Here is a 19,103-nt window from a genome sequence, read left to right as displayed (position 1 = left end):
TAATAGTATTGTAGATACTTCAACTCAACAATCTCGTCCGTCCGATCACAGATCTTGGACTTCTAGATCGAATACATAGTGGGCGTAGAAATACCGTATAGTGTATGCTTATACGTTACCGATTACCAAAACCGAGTTTTCTCTCTCTCATTCGTATCGCGTTGTTGCTATTTTTCCTCTTCTTCTCCGAGAAATGAAAACCCTATTATAGGTATTTGTTGTTTCTCTTTCCGTGTCCCTAGTTTTGCTTCGAATTCAGCTTTCATGGCGACGGCGGCGGGAGGGGCTTACGAAGGAGGAGCAGGTGGCAAATTCCGGAAGAGGCCGTTCCGAAGAGCGCCGACGACGCCTTACGACCGGCCGGCGACGGCTATCCGGAACCCTGTTGAAGCAAGGAGGAACGGGTGGATTTCGAAGCTTGTCGATCCAGCTTCGAGGATAATCACGAAAAGCGCCCAGTTGTTATTCTCGTCTGTGTTTCGCAAGGGTCTTCCTGCTCCGCCGCCCGGTACAGGTTCGATTCTCTATGCATTTGTCTAATCACTTGCTTCGCGTTGTTTGGCTCTTCTAGTTTTGCAAGTCATTGTGTTTTGAAGCTTGTCATTGGGGAGTTTTGGGGTTCTCGTGATTTTAGGGTTTTGGTGTTTTGTTTTAAGGCTTCTATAATTGGGCGATTGGGCACGGGAGATTTGGGTGAAATTCGTCGTCGTTGATGTTTGTTAGCAATCAAGTGAATATAATAATTGGCTTCTATGGAAAGGCGTCGCTTTTTCTTTTTTGCCAGAGATCGATTGGGAATGACGAAGTAGAGTTGGTGTCTGAAGTTGAAGTGGATGGTTTTTTCTGTTTTTGGAGTCTGAAGGCTGAAGCTGGAGAATTTTGTGGAATACATAGTAATGCAGACTTTGATTTTAAATTGGCAAAACTTCTAAAACGATTTTAATTTTTTATTTTTTTTATAGTCAACTTTAATTTGTTACCATTATTTTTAGTCAGGAAGAACTTTAAGTTTTGCAATATTTGGTTGCTTGTTGGGGTATGGCACAGTTGTTATTTTCAAATAATCACATTCTTTATTTTTAGAATATTTTAATTTCAATTATTTACTGGTAATGCCTTCCTTTGATAAGTTTTCTGTATCTCATTACTGTTTTTTCTTTTTCTTTTTTTTTTTATATTTTGATTTTGATTTGAGTTAACTCTGCCAAGTGTCAATTGAATTATGTTTTCTTCAACGCGCTCGAGGTGGGTATCATCTATGGGTTGCTTTACTGTTATTTTCTTTTGAGTCGGGACTGTTGTTTTACATTATTATTAATGTTGTTTCATATGAATTTTTAATGTGGACAGAGGTAAACAGAGAACTGAGGCTTGAGGCTCCTGAAGAATTGAGGAAGGAGACTCCTGAAGAATTGAGGAATGAGACTACTGAAGAATTGAGGAATGAGACTCCTGAAGAAATTGTAAGTCATAAGGTTTCTTATACTTTTTCTCTTGTGTCAATCATTACAGATGGGGCCATTCATGGTGTGTGTTCTGACTAGTGTTGCATGGTATCTTCTGAACGGATGTCACAAGAGAACTTCGAAACTCATTAAATTCTTGATGAACACTTTTGTGTGTTGTTTCTTTCTCTCATTGCATATTTGACATAAACAAATAATTATTTACACATTGAATGCCAATTTTCCTACAAAATGTCATTAATTAATAAAGACAATCTTATGAAAAATTTTCTATAGGTTTATAATGCTAAAATTGAACAAAATCTGTAGTATCTTAGTAGTTTCATTATTTTATCTTATTGAGTCACTCATGATCCTGCATCACTAGTTCTGAAATTTATTCTATAGTTTTATAATACTATACCTGAACAAAATCTCTAGTATCTTAATAGTTTATACTTGTTTATAGATATGTCTGCAAGTCATTTTTTTGGTCATGCCTCTGGTCACTCCTGGACATGCATCAAATTCTGATTCTTGTGTCCGTGTCCATGCAACAATGGTTCAGAAATATAGTTGTGGTTCTTTGGAAATTTAACATGTTCTTATTCTTTTTTGCAAAAAGACCTTATTTTGCATTAGATGTGCATGTGTCTGTCTGAGTGAATTTAATTGTTAGCTTTTTGTTCCAGACAAGTTGCATTTTCCCCTGATCTCAATTATGATGTACCTTCTGCTGCACTGGATTGTGTGTGTGTATATATATACATATATATATATATATATCTTTTTAATTCTTGTGATTTATCTAATATCACCTAATCTAAACCTTGATTGAATGCTGTATTTAGAGTCGGAATCTCATATCTATTTATGATCACTTTAATAACCTCATTATAAATAGTTTTTGGACATTGTGTTTGTTGTCATTGCAAATTATCTCAGCTCGAGAAATTAACATTTTCTAGTTCATGGTTTTAATTTTCTATTTCCAGGGAACTTGGTACATTAGTCATGATCTTACATATACGACAAAAGATCATTTTGTTGGTAATAAATAAAAAAGAACATTTTATTAGAAAAGAAGAGAAGATACAAGAAGGTGACAAGATATCACCCACAAATAATGGGAGAAAAACTCAAACACCCTAACACCACTACCAAGACCCAAAACCCTCAAGGGATTGAAAGCTCTCTGTTCTCATCTTCAACTTCAGACATGATCCTAACAACAACCAACTTCTGCTCAGACTCCACATTAGAACTTTCCATATTCAAAACAAACATCAATTCCAATTTGCTAAAGGTTTTTCTTGCAAAATCTTCCCCTCCTATAAAAGATAATCTCAACAATTTGCTTAGTTGGACTTCGGTTTCCACTATCTTTTCCAAATCCACATTTTTCTATTTTTCTCACTTGGAGTACAAAATCTGAGTTGGAGTTCTTCTCATTCGGTCTTTGTGCCTCGACTAGCTTTTTTTTTTTTTTTTTTGATAAAACATGCTTCAGCTAGCTTCAACTTTGACTTCCCCCTCTTTGGTTCAGTGATGTGTAGAAACCCTTGGTTATATTTGATGAGATACCAAGTAGCCATTACTTAATTACTTAAATAGTTATACACTATACTATATTATTGACAAATGAGTTACTTAAATAGTCTTAATTTATTTTTTGTTTAAACTTAAAATTTAAGATACAGTTAATAAAAAATATTAAGGAATAAAATAGTAGTCTAAAGGGGTGTATTAGTATTTATTTTATCACTTCACAAAATGTCATTGTATATTTCCACATATTTCGTAATATTTCCACCATGTTTATACATTTTACAATATTTCCATCTGACATTTCCGATAATAGTATTCACTTAATTTATTTATTTTTAGTTTAAGCTTAAAATTTAAGATACAGTTAATAAAAAGATTAAGGAATAAACTGATAGTATAAAAGGGTGTATTAATATTTATTTTATCATTTCACAAAATATCATTGTATATTTCCACATATTTCATAATATTTCCACCATGCTTATACATTTTTCAATGTTTCCATCTGACATTTCCAATATTTCTGACATATGTCCCGTTAGTTGGATGACATACGTTTCCATTGGCACTGACATTTTAAACCTTGGTAATGATGATTTGGTGGTGGTGATTTTTTTTGGGTGCAATTTGGATTTCTCTACCTGCAATCAAAAAGTGTTCCAAGGCATGTCATGTGCTAACATATGCAGGAATCTCCTGGCCGTTCTCTAATCATCACCATCTCCATCAATAAAGAGAGTTATATGGGAGAAGCATTGTTTGGGCATTTAGTGGCCTTATGGTGTAGGGTATTTTGTTTCTTACATGGGAACATTATATGGGTATTTTGTAGACCTTGGGTTGGCTGTCCCCTGGAACCCTTGTTTCCTCTTTTGCATTAGGTGGGGGATGTTCTGGAAGGGGGCCAAAATGATTATCAAATAATCGAAATGAGATTTGCACCTTTTGGGCTCCTGCAAATTGGACTTGATGGTTTCTGAGAGAGTTGATGGGCCTTTATTGCCTTAGAAGTTAGATCATGTTGCCCTATTGTATCTTTGGTGGGCTACTTTTGTGTTTGTTGTCCATAATTTTTAGCATACTTTTATAATCACCTTTTATATTTAAAAAGCTCCTTGCTTTTTATATCTCTATGAAAATATAATATGAAATAAAACATAAGATCATGAATCTTAAGTATTTAAGCACCTTGGCAATCTGGTAAATCATATTCATTTATTGATAGGAGTGGACTTACTCAAACTATGTCTTTTTTTTCCTTTCTCCCTTATATGATCTACACCAACATATATATAGGTATGTATGTTTCCTATTTTACTTGTAACTGTTAAATCGTAGCATTTTGTTGCTGTCTCTGTTTTATGCGGTTAGCGTTCCTGAAGTTTTAATATTATCTGCTGGTCATGTTGTATGTGAACCTTTTATTGCAGTATACTTCTGGTGCACAAGAACGTGTCCACGGTGAAGGTGATGTCACAAATAATTGTTCTGACGGTAATGGGATTAATGAGCTAGAGAAAATTCTGAAGCAGAAGACTTTTACCAGGCAAGTTTTGTGTTAATCAGATATTGCTAGTTGCCATATGACCAAATATGTAAACTGTATTTACTATTTACATTGATGCTACTCAACAGTGCTCATATACTGTATAGTCTGCATCACACCCTTTTGTTATTTGAGCTTAATGTTTTATTGCTCCTATTATGCCTTTGATTGTAAAATGTAATATCTATCATGGTAAATAACATTTTAATTCATATACAATAAATTTTATTTAAGGATCAAGGAAAATGAGAATAAAGTGATCATACACCCAAAGGATGCCTAAGAAGTGCCTTTGCTATGAAAGTATCTGATATTTATTATTTAAAGTTTTTGTATACAATGATTAAGGTGTTACAGTTAAATAGAGTTTTGAAAACCATAAGTCTGGATGATAGTGATATTGCTATGTTTTTGTGAAACAAAATTGATTTGCCAACTTGGTTTAATTGTTTTGAGTTTTCCAATCATGTGAAATGCTGAAGTCAGTCTAGTCAGATGTAAAGAAGCTATGTCCTCTTATGCCATGATTGTGCAACATTTGGACCATGATCGACCATTTTGATGAGTCTTGTTCCTCAAAAATACTTTGGGCTGAGAGCCCGAGACATGTCCTGACTCCTGATATATTAATCCTAGTTGAATACAGGTGTCTTATCTGTAATGCTATACTATATAATGTATGCTTATTGTTGTCTGGAACATAATATTTTGTAGGTTAGTCCATCAAATAGCTCAAAAGACTGCATGTTTGTTGTTTTTTCCTCACAAATGCTCTCCTATTCTGTTATACTTTTAAGTACTTTTTTGTTGTAATCTTAACAAGGCACTTGCATGGCATTTTAAATGATCTATAATTTCTAATATTACCTGCTTTATAATTCTACATGTAATGTACTTCCATTCCTGTGCAGAGATGAGATTGATCACTTAACAGAATTACTGCGGTCGAGGACTGTTGATATACCTGCAAGAGATGATAAAAGGCCTGAACCAAGTAAGTCACAGCTGGTACCAGTTCTTAACAGAGTGGAACCTGAATATATTCCAGGGCAAGCAGTTGGGGTGGAAAGCCATAGATTGGTCGGAAGCATTTCAGCTACTGCCGTCAGCTCAAGTATAGAAAAACAGGTTCATTTCCTCCTTTATTATACTTGCAGATTCTTTATGCTTTTATATATTTCTCATCAGAGAAGTTGCTTGCTACCAAATTTCTATTTTTGTATTTATTGGTTACTATTTTTTCTCAGATCCTTGAAGAGGATATTGCTTCACCAGCTGAACTCGCTAAAGCCTACATGGGTACTAGGCTTTCAAAAGTGTCCCCATTAGGCTTGCGTAGCCAAGCACTCAGGGGAGATGTGTCTTTGCTAAGTAATGGACCATTACCTCAGAAGTCACCCAAAATGTCACTTGCACCAAGGTCAGCTGTCCGCTTTGCTGGTGTTTCTGGGGCTTCGGAAAATTGCTATCTGACTCCAAGACCTCGAGGCAGATCTGCAATATACAGTATGGCTCGTACTCCATATTCAAGAGTTCATTCCACTGCTACCGTTAAGGTATATGCCATAGAATGTTTTGTCAAGTTCTTAATCTCTGAGAAAGCAAAATCTTATATTGCTCATCTTCCAGGCTACAGAGTCGATAATTGATGGGTATGCTGGCCCCTCAACATCATCTCAGTGGACATGGGAGAATGGAACACTTTCTAGTGGTAAACAGGTGGGAGTGGTAGTCCTGAGTCAATGGAAAAATCATTACATGCATACATACTTTTGGTTCAGTTTTTTTAATATGCAAGTGTATTCATTGTAATTGCCAATATGCAGGTCTCTAAACGAAGAATCTCAGTTTTAGACAATGATATTGGATCTGTTGGCCCTATACGTAGGATTCGTCAGAAGACTAATCTGATGGCACCTTCAAAAGGTCTGGGCTTATCAGTTCCTGGGAGTCCACTTTTGTTCGAAGAACCTAAACAAAATATTTCAAGCATGAAGCTTGCAGAAAATGGGGATAATAGTGTTCCCAGCACAAGTATACCATCTATCCCTTCCCAGTCCACTGAGATGGCTCGGAAAATATTGCAGCAGCTTGATAAGTTAGTACCTTCTCCTAAAGAAAAATCATCTGAGCTCAAGCTGGCTATTGCTAGGGAGAGATCACCTTCCAAGTTGATGCTTAGTATGCCACATGAACATGCTATAAGAAGTATGGATGAAGTGGATTCATCAAAGTTGCTGCCTAGTATACAAGGTACCACTGGTGGTGTTCAGCAAACTCTGGGCATTGATTCTAGTTGTCAAAAGCTTGACAAGGTTGAAGAAAATGTGCCAAAGAATATGGGAGACAAATTGGCTCCTAAAGCTAATGGTGCAGAAACTACAATGTTGATTAAAGGTGCTGTACCTGCTTTTAAGACTGCAGATTCGGTGACCTCCAACTTTACTTCAAATCCTCCACAAAAGAAACGGGCTTTCCAAATGAGTGCACATGAGGTCAGTATGAGTTTATTTGACATAGTTCAGCTAGACAATCTTGGATTTTTGAATGGTTGTGTTTCATTGAATTTGTCTTCTGTTTTCGTTTGGATTTTAATAAATTTTTCTGGATATCCTTACTTCTGTTATCCTATTTTATATTTTTAATTAGTGCATGGTGCGTATGAAAATGTAGCATTTTCATGCCTCCTACGATATGCATGGGTTGAACTTGAACACTAAGGGTTCTTAATAATCTGTCCTTCAGATTCTCCGTGATTAAATCATGGCCTTATCATGATAGAAATGCTTCTACTTCAGACTAATATGGTGAATGTTCTGGAAACTCCACTGACATAGATTTGTAGGTCCTTATCATTAAATGGGATCACTGCTGCACCTTGACATTGGAAATCCTATATCCAGGATTCCAAGGGCCCGTTTGGCTTACAGGAATAGGGGTCTGGAATCAGAATTGGAATGGGCCATTTCGGTTCCAACTGTTTAGTTGGACAGAATCAAAGTCCCATTCCCATTCCTGGTGGAATGACATTCCCCCATTTGAGGGAATGGCCATCTCCCTCCCTTGGGAATGAAATTCCATTCCTATTCCTGTGTCCTGTCTGAACCAAACAGACTATGGGAATAGACCATTCTGATTGATTTTGGTATGAAATATGTACTTGATGAGGAGGAGATAAGAGACGAATGGCGGTGGAAGAAAGTTTTAGGCTGGCGGGGGGGTGGAGAAAAGATCTGAGCATTGAAACGAAGAGATTCATCTTCGAGCAGGGATGAGCAAGGGGTAAAGAGTCCCTGAAAGTCAGGGAAGGTAGCAGGGCTACGATCCTTTTACCAAAAGAAGCCTGTTTCTGGCTGAAAGGCTTCGTAGATGGAACAGTTAACTCAATCAAGGCAGAAGGATGGAAAAATTCTTTCGGCTACTCCGGAAAAAGATACAAAGCGGTTCTGAAGAGGAATGAGAGAGGCTGGTTTTTCACAGTTTTAGAACACTTTGGCATTAATAAAAAGCAGATGATTTGCGTGCCTGAAGGTCTGAGGAAACAAGGGTGGGCCTCCTTTGCTGGTGGTCCTCAATCTTTCCTCTTGAAAGTTGAGAGTGAGGCAGCAGAAGAATCACCGAAGGGAAGTAACTCCTCCTCCCAGTGGTTACCTAATACCAACCTGGACCAGACCCCTGTCTGTCGAGAAGTAACGGTAGCAAGCTCAACCGTACGTCGGAGATTAACAGTTGAAGAAGGGAGGAAAAATTGGGAGCACAGAATGGTTCTAACGGTTGAAAGGGAAGTAAAGGACTGGACAAAAATCCTAGATGCAGTGGCACAAAAGTTAAAGTTGAAAGGTGATGCTATACTATTGCCTTTCTCTGAGAAGAAAGCTATCCTGGAAGTTGATGTTCAGAAGTGGAGCTTCAACACGATACAGATCGATGGCGGATTGGTACAGATACAAAAATGGCTCCCAATCTGTAGTGAAATCGAACCAGAAGAAGGTAGCTTTTGGATTAAGTTGCTAGGACTTCCTTTTCACCTCTGGAACGAAACAACTTTTGAAAAAGTAGCAAAAACCTTGGGTGGAGTAGTGTTGGAGATAAACCAGAGGAGCTTGCGAGCAGTGGAACTTAGAGTTGCAGGATTGAAACCAGAACAAGTGCCCCGTTCGATTGAGATATGCTTGGATGGTGCCTGGTACAAAGTTTGGATTGCCTCAGTAGTTGAGGCGTTGCTTTGGGGAAGACGAACAGCTGAAAAGGGAGATGCTGAGGTAGCCGGTTGGAGTACATGTGGCTTTCAGGGGCTGAAGAAGAAGACTGGTACAATGAAAATAGAAGGGGGACAGTCGCAGGAGGTTAACCAGTCCCAAAGCACTCCATTTAAAGCAATTAATTCAAATTTTTTTGAACTAAAGACTTTTGGCTATGGTCGACAGTCCTATGCTGATGTGGCAAGAAGGGGTTTGGGTTCGGATGGTAATAACCAGGGCTTACACTCTGAGCCGGTTCGAAGATTGGGCGAGCAGGATAGCATAAACACTCATAGAGGCACTTTAAGTTGTCACGTGGGTCGGGAAAGAAAGAGGGAGATGATAGATGAAAAATCCCATCTATCATCTTCCAAAATTGCACTGGCCGAATTGAAACAAAAGGAAAAATGCCGAACAGAGAGAGAAACTTGATCTCTGTGTTGGGTCCCTCGACTGGGTGTTGAGGAACAAGAAAGTAGGGCAGCAGATCGCCCTAATCTGCGCTATCTGAGGGATAAGAAAGAAGTGAGGAATGTAGAAGACCAAGGGTGGATAAGCTGTGGTTCAGATAGTGACTTTGAGGAGGCGAGTTCACATCTCAAGTTTTGGAAGCTTGGAAGATGAAGGATCTCAAGAGGACCATAACAAGGAGTCCCTAAACTTGGACCGCCTATTCCATGGAGATTTGGTGGGAGAACAAGAAGGGAATGAGGAGGCAGAGATGCACAACACAGAGGCTGAAAACAGAGAGACTCACAATCAAAGAGGTGGGGGGCAATTCTGGTGCCCAGAACTGGAAAAACCTCTCTCAAGCGCTAGTGCTGTATGGAAAACCGAGGTGTTAGCTTACGTTAACCCAGAACTGAGCAAGAATACATCACAGAATGGTAAACAATTGGGTAAGTGGAGCAGTCATTGTGGAAACAAAATAATGGGGAATATTTCCTTCCAAAACGAGGAGACAGAAGACTCCAATTTTGACACACAGAGAGCTTGACAACCATCTGTCCGCCTACAATCCCAATTCCCTTTGCCCAGCTGAACCCAGGTAACCCTGCTAACCCTGTTCATTTAGCTTTTGCCACTGATGCGGCTTCTGTTTCTCTTGTTCCAGATTTCATTCCCAGTCCAGTCTCAGAAGCCCATGAGAAGGAGGCCACACTGAGTCCTCAAGGAAAGAAGGGGGGAGAGGTGAGGATGGAGGGAACTTTAAGGGAGGAAAGAATATGGGGAATCATTAAGAGCATAATGGGTGAAATCGAGAAAAATGAGCTACAAAGGAGAGTTACAAATGGGTCTGAGTTGGTGTGCAATGAGGAGGAGGATGTTAGAATGGAGGAGAGGACTAGTTATGGAAAGAACAGAAATGAAAAAGGGAAGGAGACTAGGAATGATGGTTCGATAGCTGAATTTGTTGGAAAGCTGGGGTGTAAGATGAAGAATCTAAATGATCTAAAAGTTTCCCTAATAAAAAGAAAGGAGGAGAGCAAGATTAAGAAAAGAAAATTGAGTGAAGTGGAGAGATTAAAGAGAGATATCGAGGGGGATAATAAGTTTGGGGTGAGAGGGGATGGAAGGAAAGGATTCAAATAGATATTTGGTGGTTTTTTAGGGTTAAATTCTAAAGTTGAGATGAGAATTCTAAGCTGGAATGTGAGGGGATTGGGTAATGCAAGGAATAGAGCAACTATCAAAGAAGTAATTAGGAAGTTCAATCCGGATGTGGTGTTAATCCATGAGTTCAAGAGAATGGACTTTGATAGTAGATGGGCAAGAAGTGTTTGGAGTTCTAAAGGGATAGGGTGGGTGGCTACTCCATCTTGGGGAGCCTCGGGTGGGATCATAACATTGTGGAAGGAAGATGTGGTGGTAGGTTTGGAAGAAATGATAGGGGATCATTCAATTTCTATGAAATTTAGGCAGGTGGAAGATGATTTTGAATGGGTACTAACAAATGTATATGGCCCCAATGACTATAGGAAGATGAAGAGGTTATGGGAAGAATTGAGTGATATTAGGGGCCTATGGGAAGGACCTTGGTGTGGGGGGGACTTTAATGTAGTAAGATTCATAGAGGAAACCAATAATCTCAGACAGAGAGTGACAACCAGCATGAGAAATTTCAATCAATTTGTGGATACTTTTGAGCTTAAGGAATTCCTGATCCAAAGCAATATCTACACTTAGTCCAACCTTCAATCTAATCCAATCTGCTCTAAGTTAGATAGATTCTTGTTCTCAACAGATTGGGAGGAGCATTGGGGGAACCTAAATTCTAGAGCACTCCCTAGACGCACTTCAGACCATTGGCTTATAGTGTTGTGTAAGGAGGACTTAGGAGGAGGTGGACCTGCTCCCTTTAGGTTTGAGAGTATGTGGTTGATCCATTCGGGATTCATAGAGAAGATCAAAGAATAGTGGGAACAACACAATCCATTAGTTGAATGGGAGGGGATGAGATTCCACAAAAAGATTCAATTCCTAAAATCTCAAATAAAGGAGTGGAACTATTTGGAATTTGGAAGAATGGAGGAAAGAAAGAAGATTTTAACAGAGCAAATTGAGGAACTGGATATTGTAGGAAGAGATAAGTTGGAGACAAAAGTCTAGATGTGAATGGTTAAAGGAGGGAGACAGAAATGCTAGATTTTTTCACTCTGTGGCAAACACTAGAAGAATATCATTTCTAAGCTAGAAGTTGATGGAGCTGTTCTTTCCCAACCAGCAGAAATAGTAGAGGCTTTTGCAACCCATTTTAAATCAATTTTTGAAAGGCCTCTAAATGAGAGGATTTGGGTGGAGGGGCTGGAATGTCCAACTCTTAGTTTAGAAACCAAAGTGGGGTTAGAGAAAAACTTTGACTTAGAGGAGATAAATGAAGCAATATTTTCAATGGATAGAACGAAAGCTCTAGGCCCGGATGGATTTACAATGGCATTTTATCAGGATTCTTGGGATATTGTGAAGGACCTAGTGTTGGTTTTTGAGGAGTTCCACAGGAGGGGAATCATTAATCCGGGTTTAAACTCCACATTAGTTGCATTGGTCCCTAAGAAGAAAGAGGCATCACATCCAAGGGATTTTAGGCCGATTAGTTTGGTGAATAGTCTGTACAAGATAATTGCAAAAGTCTTGTCTCTAAGAATTAAGAAAGTTCTTCTAGCCATTATCACACCCAATGAAGGAGCTTTTGTGAAGGGAAGGCAGATTTTGATCAAAATTTGATTGCAAATGAGAGCTTTGAGAATTTTAGGAAATCCAAGAAAAAGGGAGTGGTTTGCAAACTAGACTTAGAGAAGGCTTATGACCTGGTTGACTGGTCCTTCTTGGTGGAGGTAATGAAAAGTTTTGGTTTTGGAGACAAATGGTGTAGATGGATCTGGGGTTGTATCAGGAGTTGCCATTACTCGATATTGGTGAATGGAACTGCGGTGGATTTCTTTTCGACCATGAGAGGAATAAGACAAGGTGATCCACTCTCCCCCTTTCTCTTTACTTTGATTGCAGATGTCCTGGGGAGACTGATACATAGATCCGATTCTAGAGACTTAATAAGAGGTTGGAGAGTCGGAAGGGGGGAAGTACCACTTACACACTTGCAGTTTGCAGATGACACAACCCTATTTTGTGAGGGTGGGGATATAAGATGGATCAGAAACCTAAAGCTGACAATACAACTCTTTGAGCAGATGTCTAATCTTAAATTGAACTTTGATAAGAGTTGTGTGGTGGGAGTGAATTTGGAGGAAAGGAAAGTAAGTGATTGTGCATGTGTGTTAGGGTGTGCTATTTCGGAGTGGCCTATCACTTATTTGGGCCTCCCCCTAGGAGATAACCCCAAGAATGAAAGCTTTTGGAACCCGGTAGTAGAGAGATTTGAGAAAAGGCTTGCTTTTTGGAGGAAAAAATATCTTTCTCTTGGGGGGAGAATCACCATGATTAGGTCTACCCTTTCCAACCTTCCTATTTACTTCATGTTAATGTTTAAGATTCCTACAAAGGTCTCCAACAGGATAGAAAAATTAATGAGGGATTTTTTATGGGAGCCAAGAATGGAAAAGAAAGACCATAGGGTGAGGTGGGAAGTGGTAAATAGGAGCAAGAAGCTAGGGGGGCTTGGGATTGGGAGTATTAGGAAAAGGAACATGGCATTATTGGGGAAATGGTTGTGGAGATTCCCGTTGGAAAGGGACAAATTGTGGACGAAGATTGTGGCTAGTATACATGGGTTGGATGAGAATGACTAGGATCCTGGAATTTTGGCAAGGACTACTGCCACATCCCCGTGGAAAGCCATTCATGATCTACTTCCAGTTTTCTCCCCTTGGATCAGGTACGATTTGAACTCCGGTAATCGAATAAAATTTTGGGAGCAAATTTGGGTTGGGGACCTACCCTTAAAAGACAAATTTCCATCATTGTTTGCTTTGTCAGATTTGAAAAATGAACCCATTTCCTCCTTGGTTCATTCTGATTCTTTTTCCGGGTTTGGGTGGAATTTGGGGTTGAGAAGGGCAATAAGGGATACAGATTTGGGGTGTATGCCATCTTTGCTAACCATCCTTGAAAATGTTTTCCTGAACCCTAGTATGGGAGACACCAGAATCTGGACCCCTTCTTCATTTGGCTCTTTCTCTTGTGCTTCGTTTTTTGAGACATTAGTCCAACCTACTACTCCGCTTGGGCTGTCATTCTCGGTTAAAGAGATTTGGAGCAAACCCATTCCTCCTTGGGTTGGTAGTTTTTGTTGGGAAATTTTCCTGGAAAGAGTCAACACAAATGACTTGCTTCAAAGAAAGAGGCCCAACTGCTGTTTACTTCCCAATAGGTGTATTCTTTGCAAAGCTGATGGGGAAATGGGCTTATCATATTATGGTTACTTGTCCAGTTACTAAGACTGTTTGGGAGTGGGTGTTATACTTGGAATCCCCCCGTGAGTGTGCAATGCTTGTTCTCTCCTTTCTTTAGTTGGCCTAAGAGAAGGGGGAAGATTATGTGGAGAAGCATCAGGGTTGTAGTGTGTTGGTCAATATGGGAAGAAAGAAATTCACAAATTTTTTCAGATAAGGAAAGAACCACAAAAAACCTAACAGATTTGATGCTTTCAAGGGTTGCTCATTGGCTGAAATCAATGGAGATATTCTCTGAATTCACTATGGCAGACATGCTGAGAAAGTGGAAAGAGGTTGCTACTGCTGTTATGTATAAAAGGAACTGTAGTCCCACTTGGACCCCCCTCCTGCCGGATTCATAAAACTGAATTTTGATGGGATGTAGCTTAAGGAATCCAGGGCCCTCTGGGATAGGGGGTGTTTTCAGGAATGAGGAGGGGTATATTACTGCCATATTCTCTGGGCCAATTGGAGAGGGTGACTCTCTTGGAGCCGAAATTCTAGCAGTTCTTGAAGGAATCCAAAGAGCAAGAGAATTAAGCGTTAGATGCTTAGTGATTGAGGGGGACTCGAAGGTGGTGATTAGGTGGCTGAAAGGATATCAGTGGCTTGTGGAGCTACAGCAATGAGAAGAAACATTTAATTGGCTGTGTAAGGGCTTAGAGGTGCAATACAGCTGGGTGAAGAGAAGTGCTAACTCAATGGCTGATGGGTTAGCTAAGCAAGGGGTGGCTAAGGATTCTTTGTTTTGGGCACATTTTTAGTATTTTGTTGCCATTTTGATGTTGGGGAGTTAAGATAGTTTACCTCCCCATTTTCTGTAATTAATTTTCACAAGTATTATTCATTAATAAAGATTTCTGTTATCGATAAAAAAATGACCATTCTGATTCCAATGGATTTTGATTTCGATTCCAATTTCGACTGTAAACCAAATGGACCCTAAACCCCTTTTATGTTTTTCATGCACATTGTGGAGGGATGCTGGAGGTGGGTGGATAAAATAAGGACCAGCATAATCTCTTTTGAAGACCCTAAGTTTCTGTTTCTTTTTTCCACTTATTCCATTTCTTGTTATCAAGAGGTGTCCTTGTAACAATTTTTTTTTCATTAGTTAATTCACTTTTTTAATTTATTAATGTTTTCACTCTCATTTTGAAGGATTTTGTGGAGATGGATGAAAATAGCCGCGGAGTTTGCAGTACAGCTACACTATTGGCTTCTGGAAAAGGTAAATTGGACACATCTGTCATGGAGAATATAACCACGTCTTCTGAAGCAGGAGCTACAGAGAAGTCTCCAGTTTCTTCTGCTGAAACCAAACTCCCAAATTCTGAAGCCAAGTCCTCTGTAGGTTTCATATTCAACAAAATTACTGATATAGTAGCTTCTGAAGGATCAACACTTGCAGAAAAGAAGTCTTCTCCCAGCACAATTACTCAGCCAGCTAAACCCGCTCCTCAGTTGCTGCCAGTATTTAGTAACATAGCTCCACCAAAAGAACCAATTAGTACTCCAATTTTCAGCTTTGGCTCTAAAAGTGTTGAGAAGCCCTTTACCATAGCGCCTTCTAGCTTTAATGAATCATCAGGCCCTAAATTTGGTGCTGAGCCAGGCTCAAAGCTAGAGAATTTTGGCAGGTTAGTTTTCATCCTTACAGTTCCTTTATGAGTTAACAGAATGGCTTTATAATTCCACCCCTCAGTGTTACATGGGCTCTCTTAAATGGATGTGATGTCTGGGGATTAGGCTCTGATATTCCATTGATTCTTGAAGGCACTTCTATATAACTTTATTCGACTGTTTCATTGCTTATTCAACGATGAATGCCATCTTTCAACTTTTTTTTTTTCCTAAGGTTATTTATAATGTGAATGCTTAATAAAATATGGACTATTTTTCCATGCTTTTCATAGATTTGTTCATGAGTCCTAGTTTCTTCATCTTGCTAAGTCAGACTCCAGGACACATGTCAGATTCTGATTGCAGTGTCTGTATCCACGTAAAACTGGCCTCTTCTTTTTCCTGAAAAGAATATTTCAAAGAAAATAAACAGTTTACTGATAACCTGGATTGTTTTATTATGCCACCAACGTTGAGTCACCTAATCTATATTTACTTGGGCAAGTTTTGGTTGTAATGTGTTTTGGGAGAGGGAAAGAAAATGCTTAAGGGCATCTAGAACAGTTAAATAGATTATTAGAAAAGCAAACACAAGTTTTCAAGTTTTCTTCATGATCCAAATATTTAGAAAGCATGGCTATGGAAAAGGAAGGTTATCCAGACAACTCAGTATCTGGTATGATCTTTACTTCTACCAACCCACACACTACTTCTTACTGCCACTACTAGTATTCTAGATCCCCGTTTGGTGTTAAAATAATCTTTAGTGTTTTCCAAATAAAGGATGAAGGGTTAATCTCTAGGGAAAATGTTTCTGGCAATTACAGCTAATCTTAACTTCCCATATATTGATACCCAAAAAAAAAATTCCCATGTAATGGTGAAATGCTTAATGAATTTTAAGCATTCAAAGTGATTCTGGATTATGAAGTCATTCACATATTAGGAGTCTGCATTTGATGTTGGAATCCTTGGATTGATATTACATAATGATGTAAGTTAAAGCAAAATGCTTAACATATGCAATCATGCATGGATGATATCAAAAAAGAACCATTAGGATCTTAAACTTTTGTATTTAATCATCCCCTGTATGTTCCTGTTCAAGAAAATGAAAGAGAGATTCTTTGTGAAGTAATGATGTCAGAATCTTCATGACATCACCATAAGTTGCTTTGCTTTGTTTTTTTACTGTAAATTTAATATTGGAAACAATCTTAAAATTTTTTGTTAACATTCTCCCTTTGTGCTATTGATTAGTCCTGCCACCGTCACTTCTACAACAACAGAAACTGTGTCAAAAACTGGAGAGTCAGATAAATCTGATAATGGTCAGAAAGCTGTAGATTCATTCAGAAAACCTGAACATTTCATTTCTTCTGGTCTGTCAACTTCAACTCCTCCAAGCATTTTGTCTTGTGGTGCCTCTAATAACCGTTCAGGACTAAGCAATGGGTCCCTTGCCACAACCGCTTCTATTTTCTCAGCTCCTGCTGCTAGCTCTGCCAACCAGATTTTTTCCACCAGCTCTACATCTATTACTGCCACTACCACCATTACAACTATTCCTGCGACTATTGCCAGCAGTCCATCTACCTCGGCATCAGCTCCTTCATTTCCTGTGGCACCCATATTCCAGCTTGGATCCAGCAAATCTGCAACAGTTACATCAAATTCGGTTTCAGCACCAACAATGTCTGGTGCAGAGTCTACAGATTTGGAGCCAAGGTCCAAGCAGGCTTCACCATTTGGAAGCATAGGCTCTTCTTTTGGCACATCATCTTCATTTGCAGGTAGCAGCAGCGGTGTTTTTACGTTTGGTGCTTCAGCCACTGCTAATACTACAAATGCTGCTTCGTCTTCCTCTAACCAGTCTCAGAGCTCTAATCTTTTCAGTGCTGGCACTGGATCACAGTTTGGTGCTCAGGTAGCTTCTGCGGGAACTGGGCTTTCACCTTTCACACAGAGTATGCCAAGTCAGTTTGGGTCATCTGCCTCATCTCCGACGTTTGGGTTGAGTGGGTCTTCTGCTTTCAGTTCTGGAAGTTCTTTGTTTGGTTCAACTCCTTCTAAACTTTTTGGTTCAAGTCCTGCCTTTGGACAGGGTACATCAACTACCTTCTCTACTGGTGCTAATTCTTTTAGTTCTAGTAGCAGTGCTACCAGTATATTTGGTTCCAGTTCACAGGCAGCTACATCATCAGTATTCGGTTCTGCCTTTGGTACCGCATCTTCTCCAGCAACGGGATTTTCTTTTGGAGCATCCTCAACTGCTTCTGCTGCTGCTACTGGGAGCACACCAATGGCATTTGGCTCATCTATTGGTTCCTCATCAGGATCTATTTTTTCATTCACTTCGGCTTCTGCATCTACTTCAGCCTCGCTCACCCCATCACGCCCTTTGTTTGGGGTCCCAAATCCATCAGGCACGTTTGGTACAGCCTCCCCAGGTAATGATCAGATGAACGTGGAGGATAGTATGGCTGAAGATACAGTACAAGCACCTCTACCGGCAGTTCCAACATTTTCCCAACAAGCTACTACCCCACCTAGTTTCACATTTGGTTCTCCAGCTTCGGCAAGCACACCTAATATTTTTCAGTTCAGCACGCAACAGAGTTCAGTAGCTCCACAGACTACATCTCCATTTCAGGGGTCTGGTAATCTCGAGTTCACTGGAGGAAGTTTCTCATTGGGCACTGGGGGTGGTGACAAACCTAATCGGAAATTCATTAAAGTCAAACGAGACAAACAACGGAAAAGGTAGTATCCACTGGTTTTTATCTGCCTAGGTGGTCTGAACTAATGGCAATGACGGGTCAATTATAGTTAGAGATGCTGCACGCATGCATTTTCTTTTATTAGATTTCCTGGTAAATTGGCCTATTTTGTACTGGAAATCTGGTAGCCCGTTTACGTCTTCATCCTCCACCCCCTCTTTTTTGCAGTTTATTCTTGCCATGCAAGTCAAAAAATGTTCCAATTTTGGTTTAGTCGAGATCAAAGAACTTGAGCATCGATCTCAGTTTCCTTCAGAAGCTGTCATTTTGTACTTTGGTCTGTGTAACATAGAAGAAAAGGCTATGTATTGATTAAAGACACTTCTCAGCCAGTGCCCCATGTATCTCCTTGCCAATCTTTAATGATGAAAGCAAGCAAATCAGCTGTAGCAGGAATACTTGATATACTTTTCGGGGTCAAATTTAGCAAAGCAGTTACCCAATGGCTTTATATTGTGGCCTCTGAAAGCTGAAGGCTAGACAACTAATTCTGCAGATCATGGTTGCTTCAATTGAATTCACTCTCTTCACATTTTTTGTTTTTCAACTTTATATGAGAGCTGCAAAATATTGTTATTGCGATAAGATTGGAATCCGATCATGCCACAGAAGCCGATGGGAAAAAAAATTAATTCGGTGTCTACAAGGCGCTTTACTTGGAAGGATTTGAAGCTGTTTTTAAGGTGACTTGTCCTGTGTGGGGGCATAGGGCAAATGTCATTTGAAGGATTTTGGTGGTGAATGGGGATTGGGGAATGCATTGAATGGTTCGCGTAATGTGATTTGGGAGAAGAATTGAATACTACATTTCCCAAATGTCCTGTGTGGGTGCAGAGGGCAAGTCCAATGGTCATTTGAAGGATTTCGGTGGTGAATGGGGAAGGGATTGAATGTTTCGCGTAATGTGATTTGGGAGAAGAGATTGAATATGCTCTAGTTGCCATTCCTGGTTAACTATGATGTCTTCCAACTATATCTACTTGGACATTTGGTAATGGGCCAGGTAAGTGAAAGGTTTGGAGAGCTTC

At 39.4% G+C, this 19,103-nt stretch overlaps 1 protein-coding gene across 2 annotated transcripts; it reads left to right on the top strand.

Moving 5' to 3' along the window:
* The first annotated feature begins 155 nt into the window (after nucleotides 1–155).
* On the top strand, nucleotides 156–18,482 carry LOC104590816 (nuclear pore complex protein NUP1-like). 2 transcript variants are annotated; one of them, XM_010249580.3, is made up of 9 exons: nucleotides 156–508; nucleotides 1,351–1,463; nucleotides 4,424–4,539; nucleotides 5,451–5,667; nucleotides 5,787–6,095; nucleotides 6,169–6,258; nucleotides 6,366–7,034; nucleotides 14,834–15,312; nucleotides 16,556–18,482. In XM_010249580.3, exons 1-9 carry the CDS (start codon nucleotides 265–267, stop codon nucleotides 18,060–18,062), a joined length of 3,744 nt encoding a protein of 1,247 aa, XP_010247882.1. In that variant the 5' UTR covers nucleotides 156–264; the 3' UTR covers nucleotides 18,063–18,482. The 2 variants fall into 2 exon arrangements, with proteins under 2 accessions (XP_010247882.1, XP_010247875.1); XM_010249573.3 differs by having other exon boundaries at nucleotides 157–514.
* The last annotated feature ends 621 nt before the right edge of the window (nucleotides 18,483–19,103 follow it).

This window comes from Nelumbo nucifera, chromosome 6, assembly GCF_055504915.1.
Source record: "Nelumbo nucifera cultivar China Antique chromosome 6, China Antique-T2T, whole genome shotgun sequence".
Classification (NCBI taxonomy): domain Eukaryota; kingdom Viridiplantae; phylum Streptophyta; class Magnoliopsida; order Proteales; family Nelumbonaceae; genus Nelumbo; species Nelumbo nucifera.
This window is presented reverse-complemented; position numbering and strand designations above follow the sequence as displayed.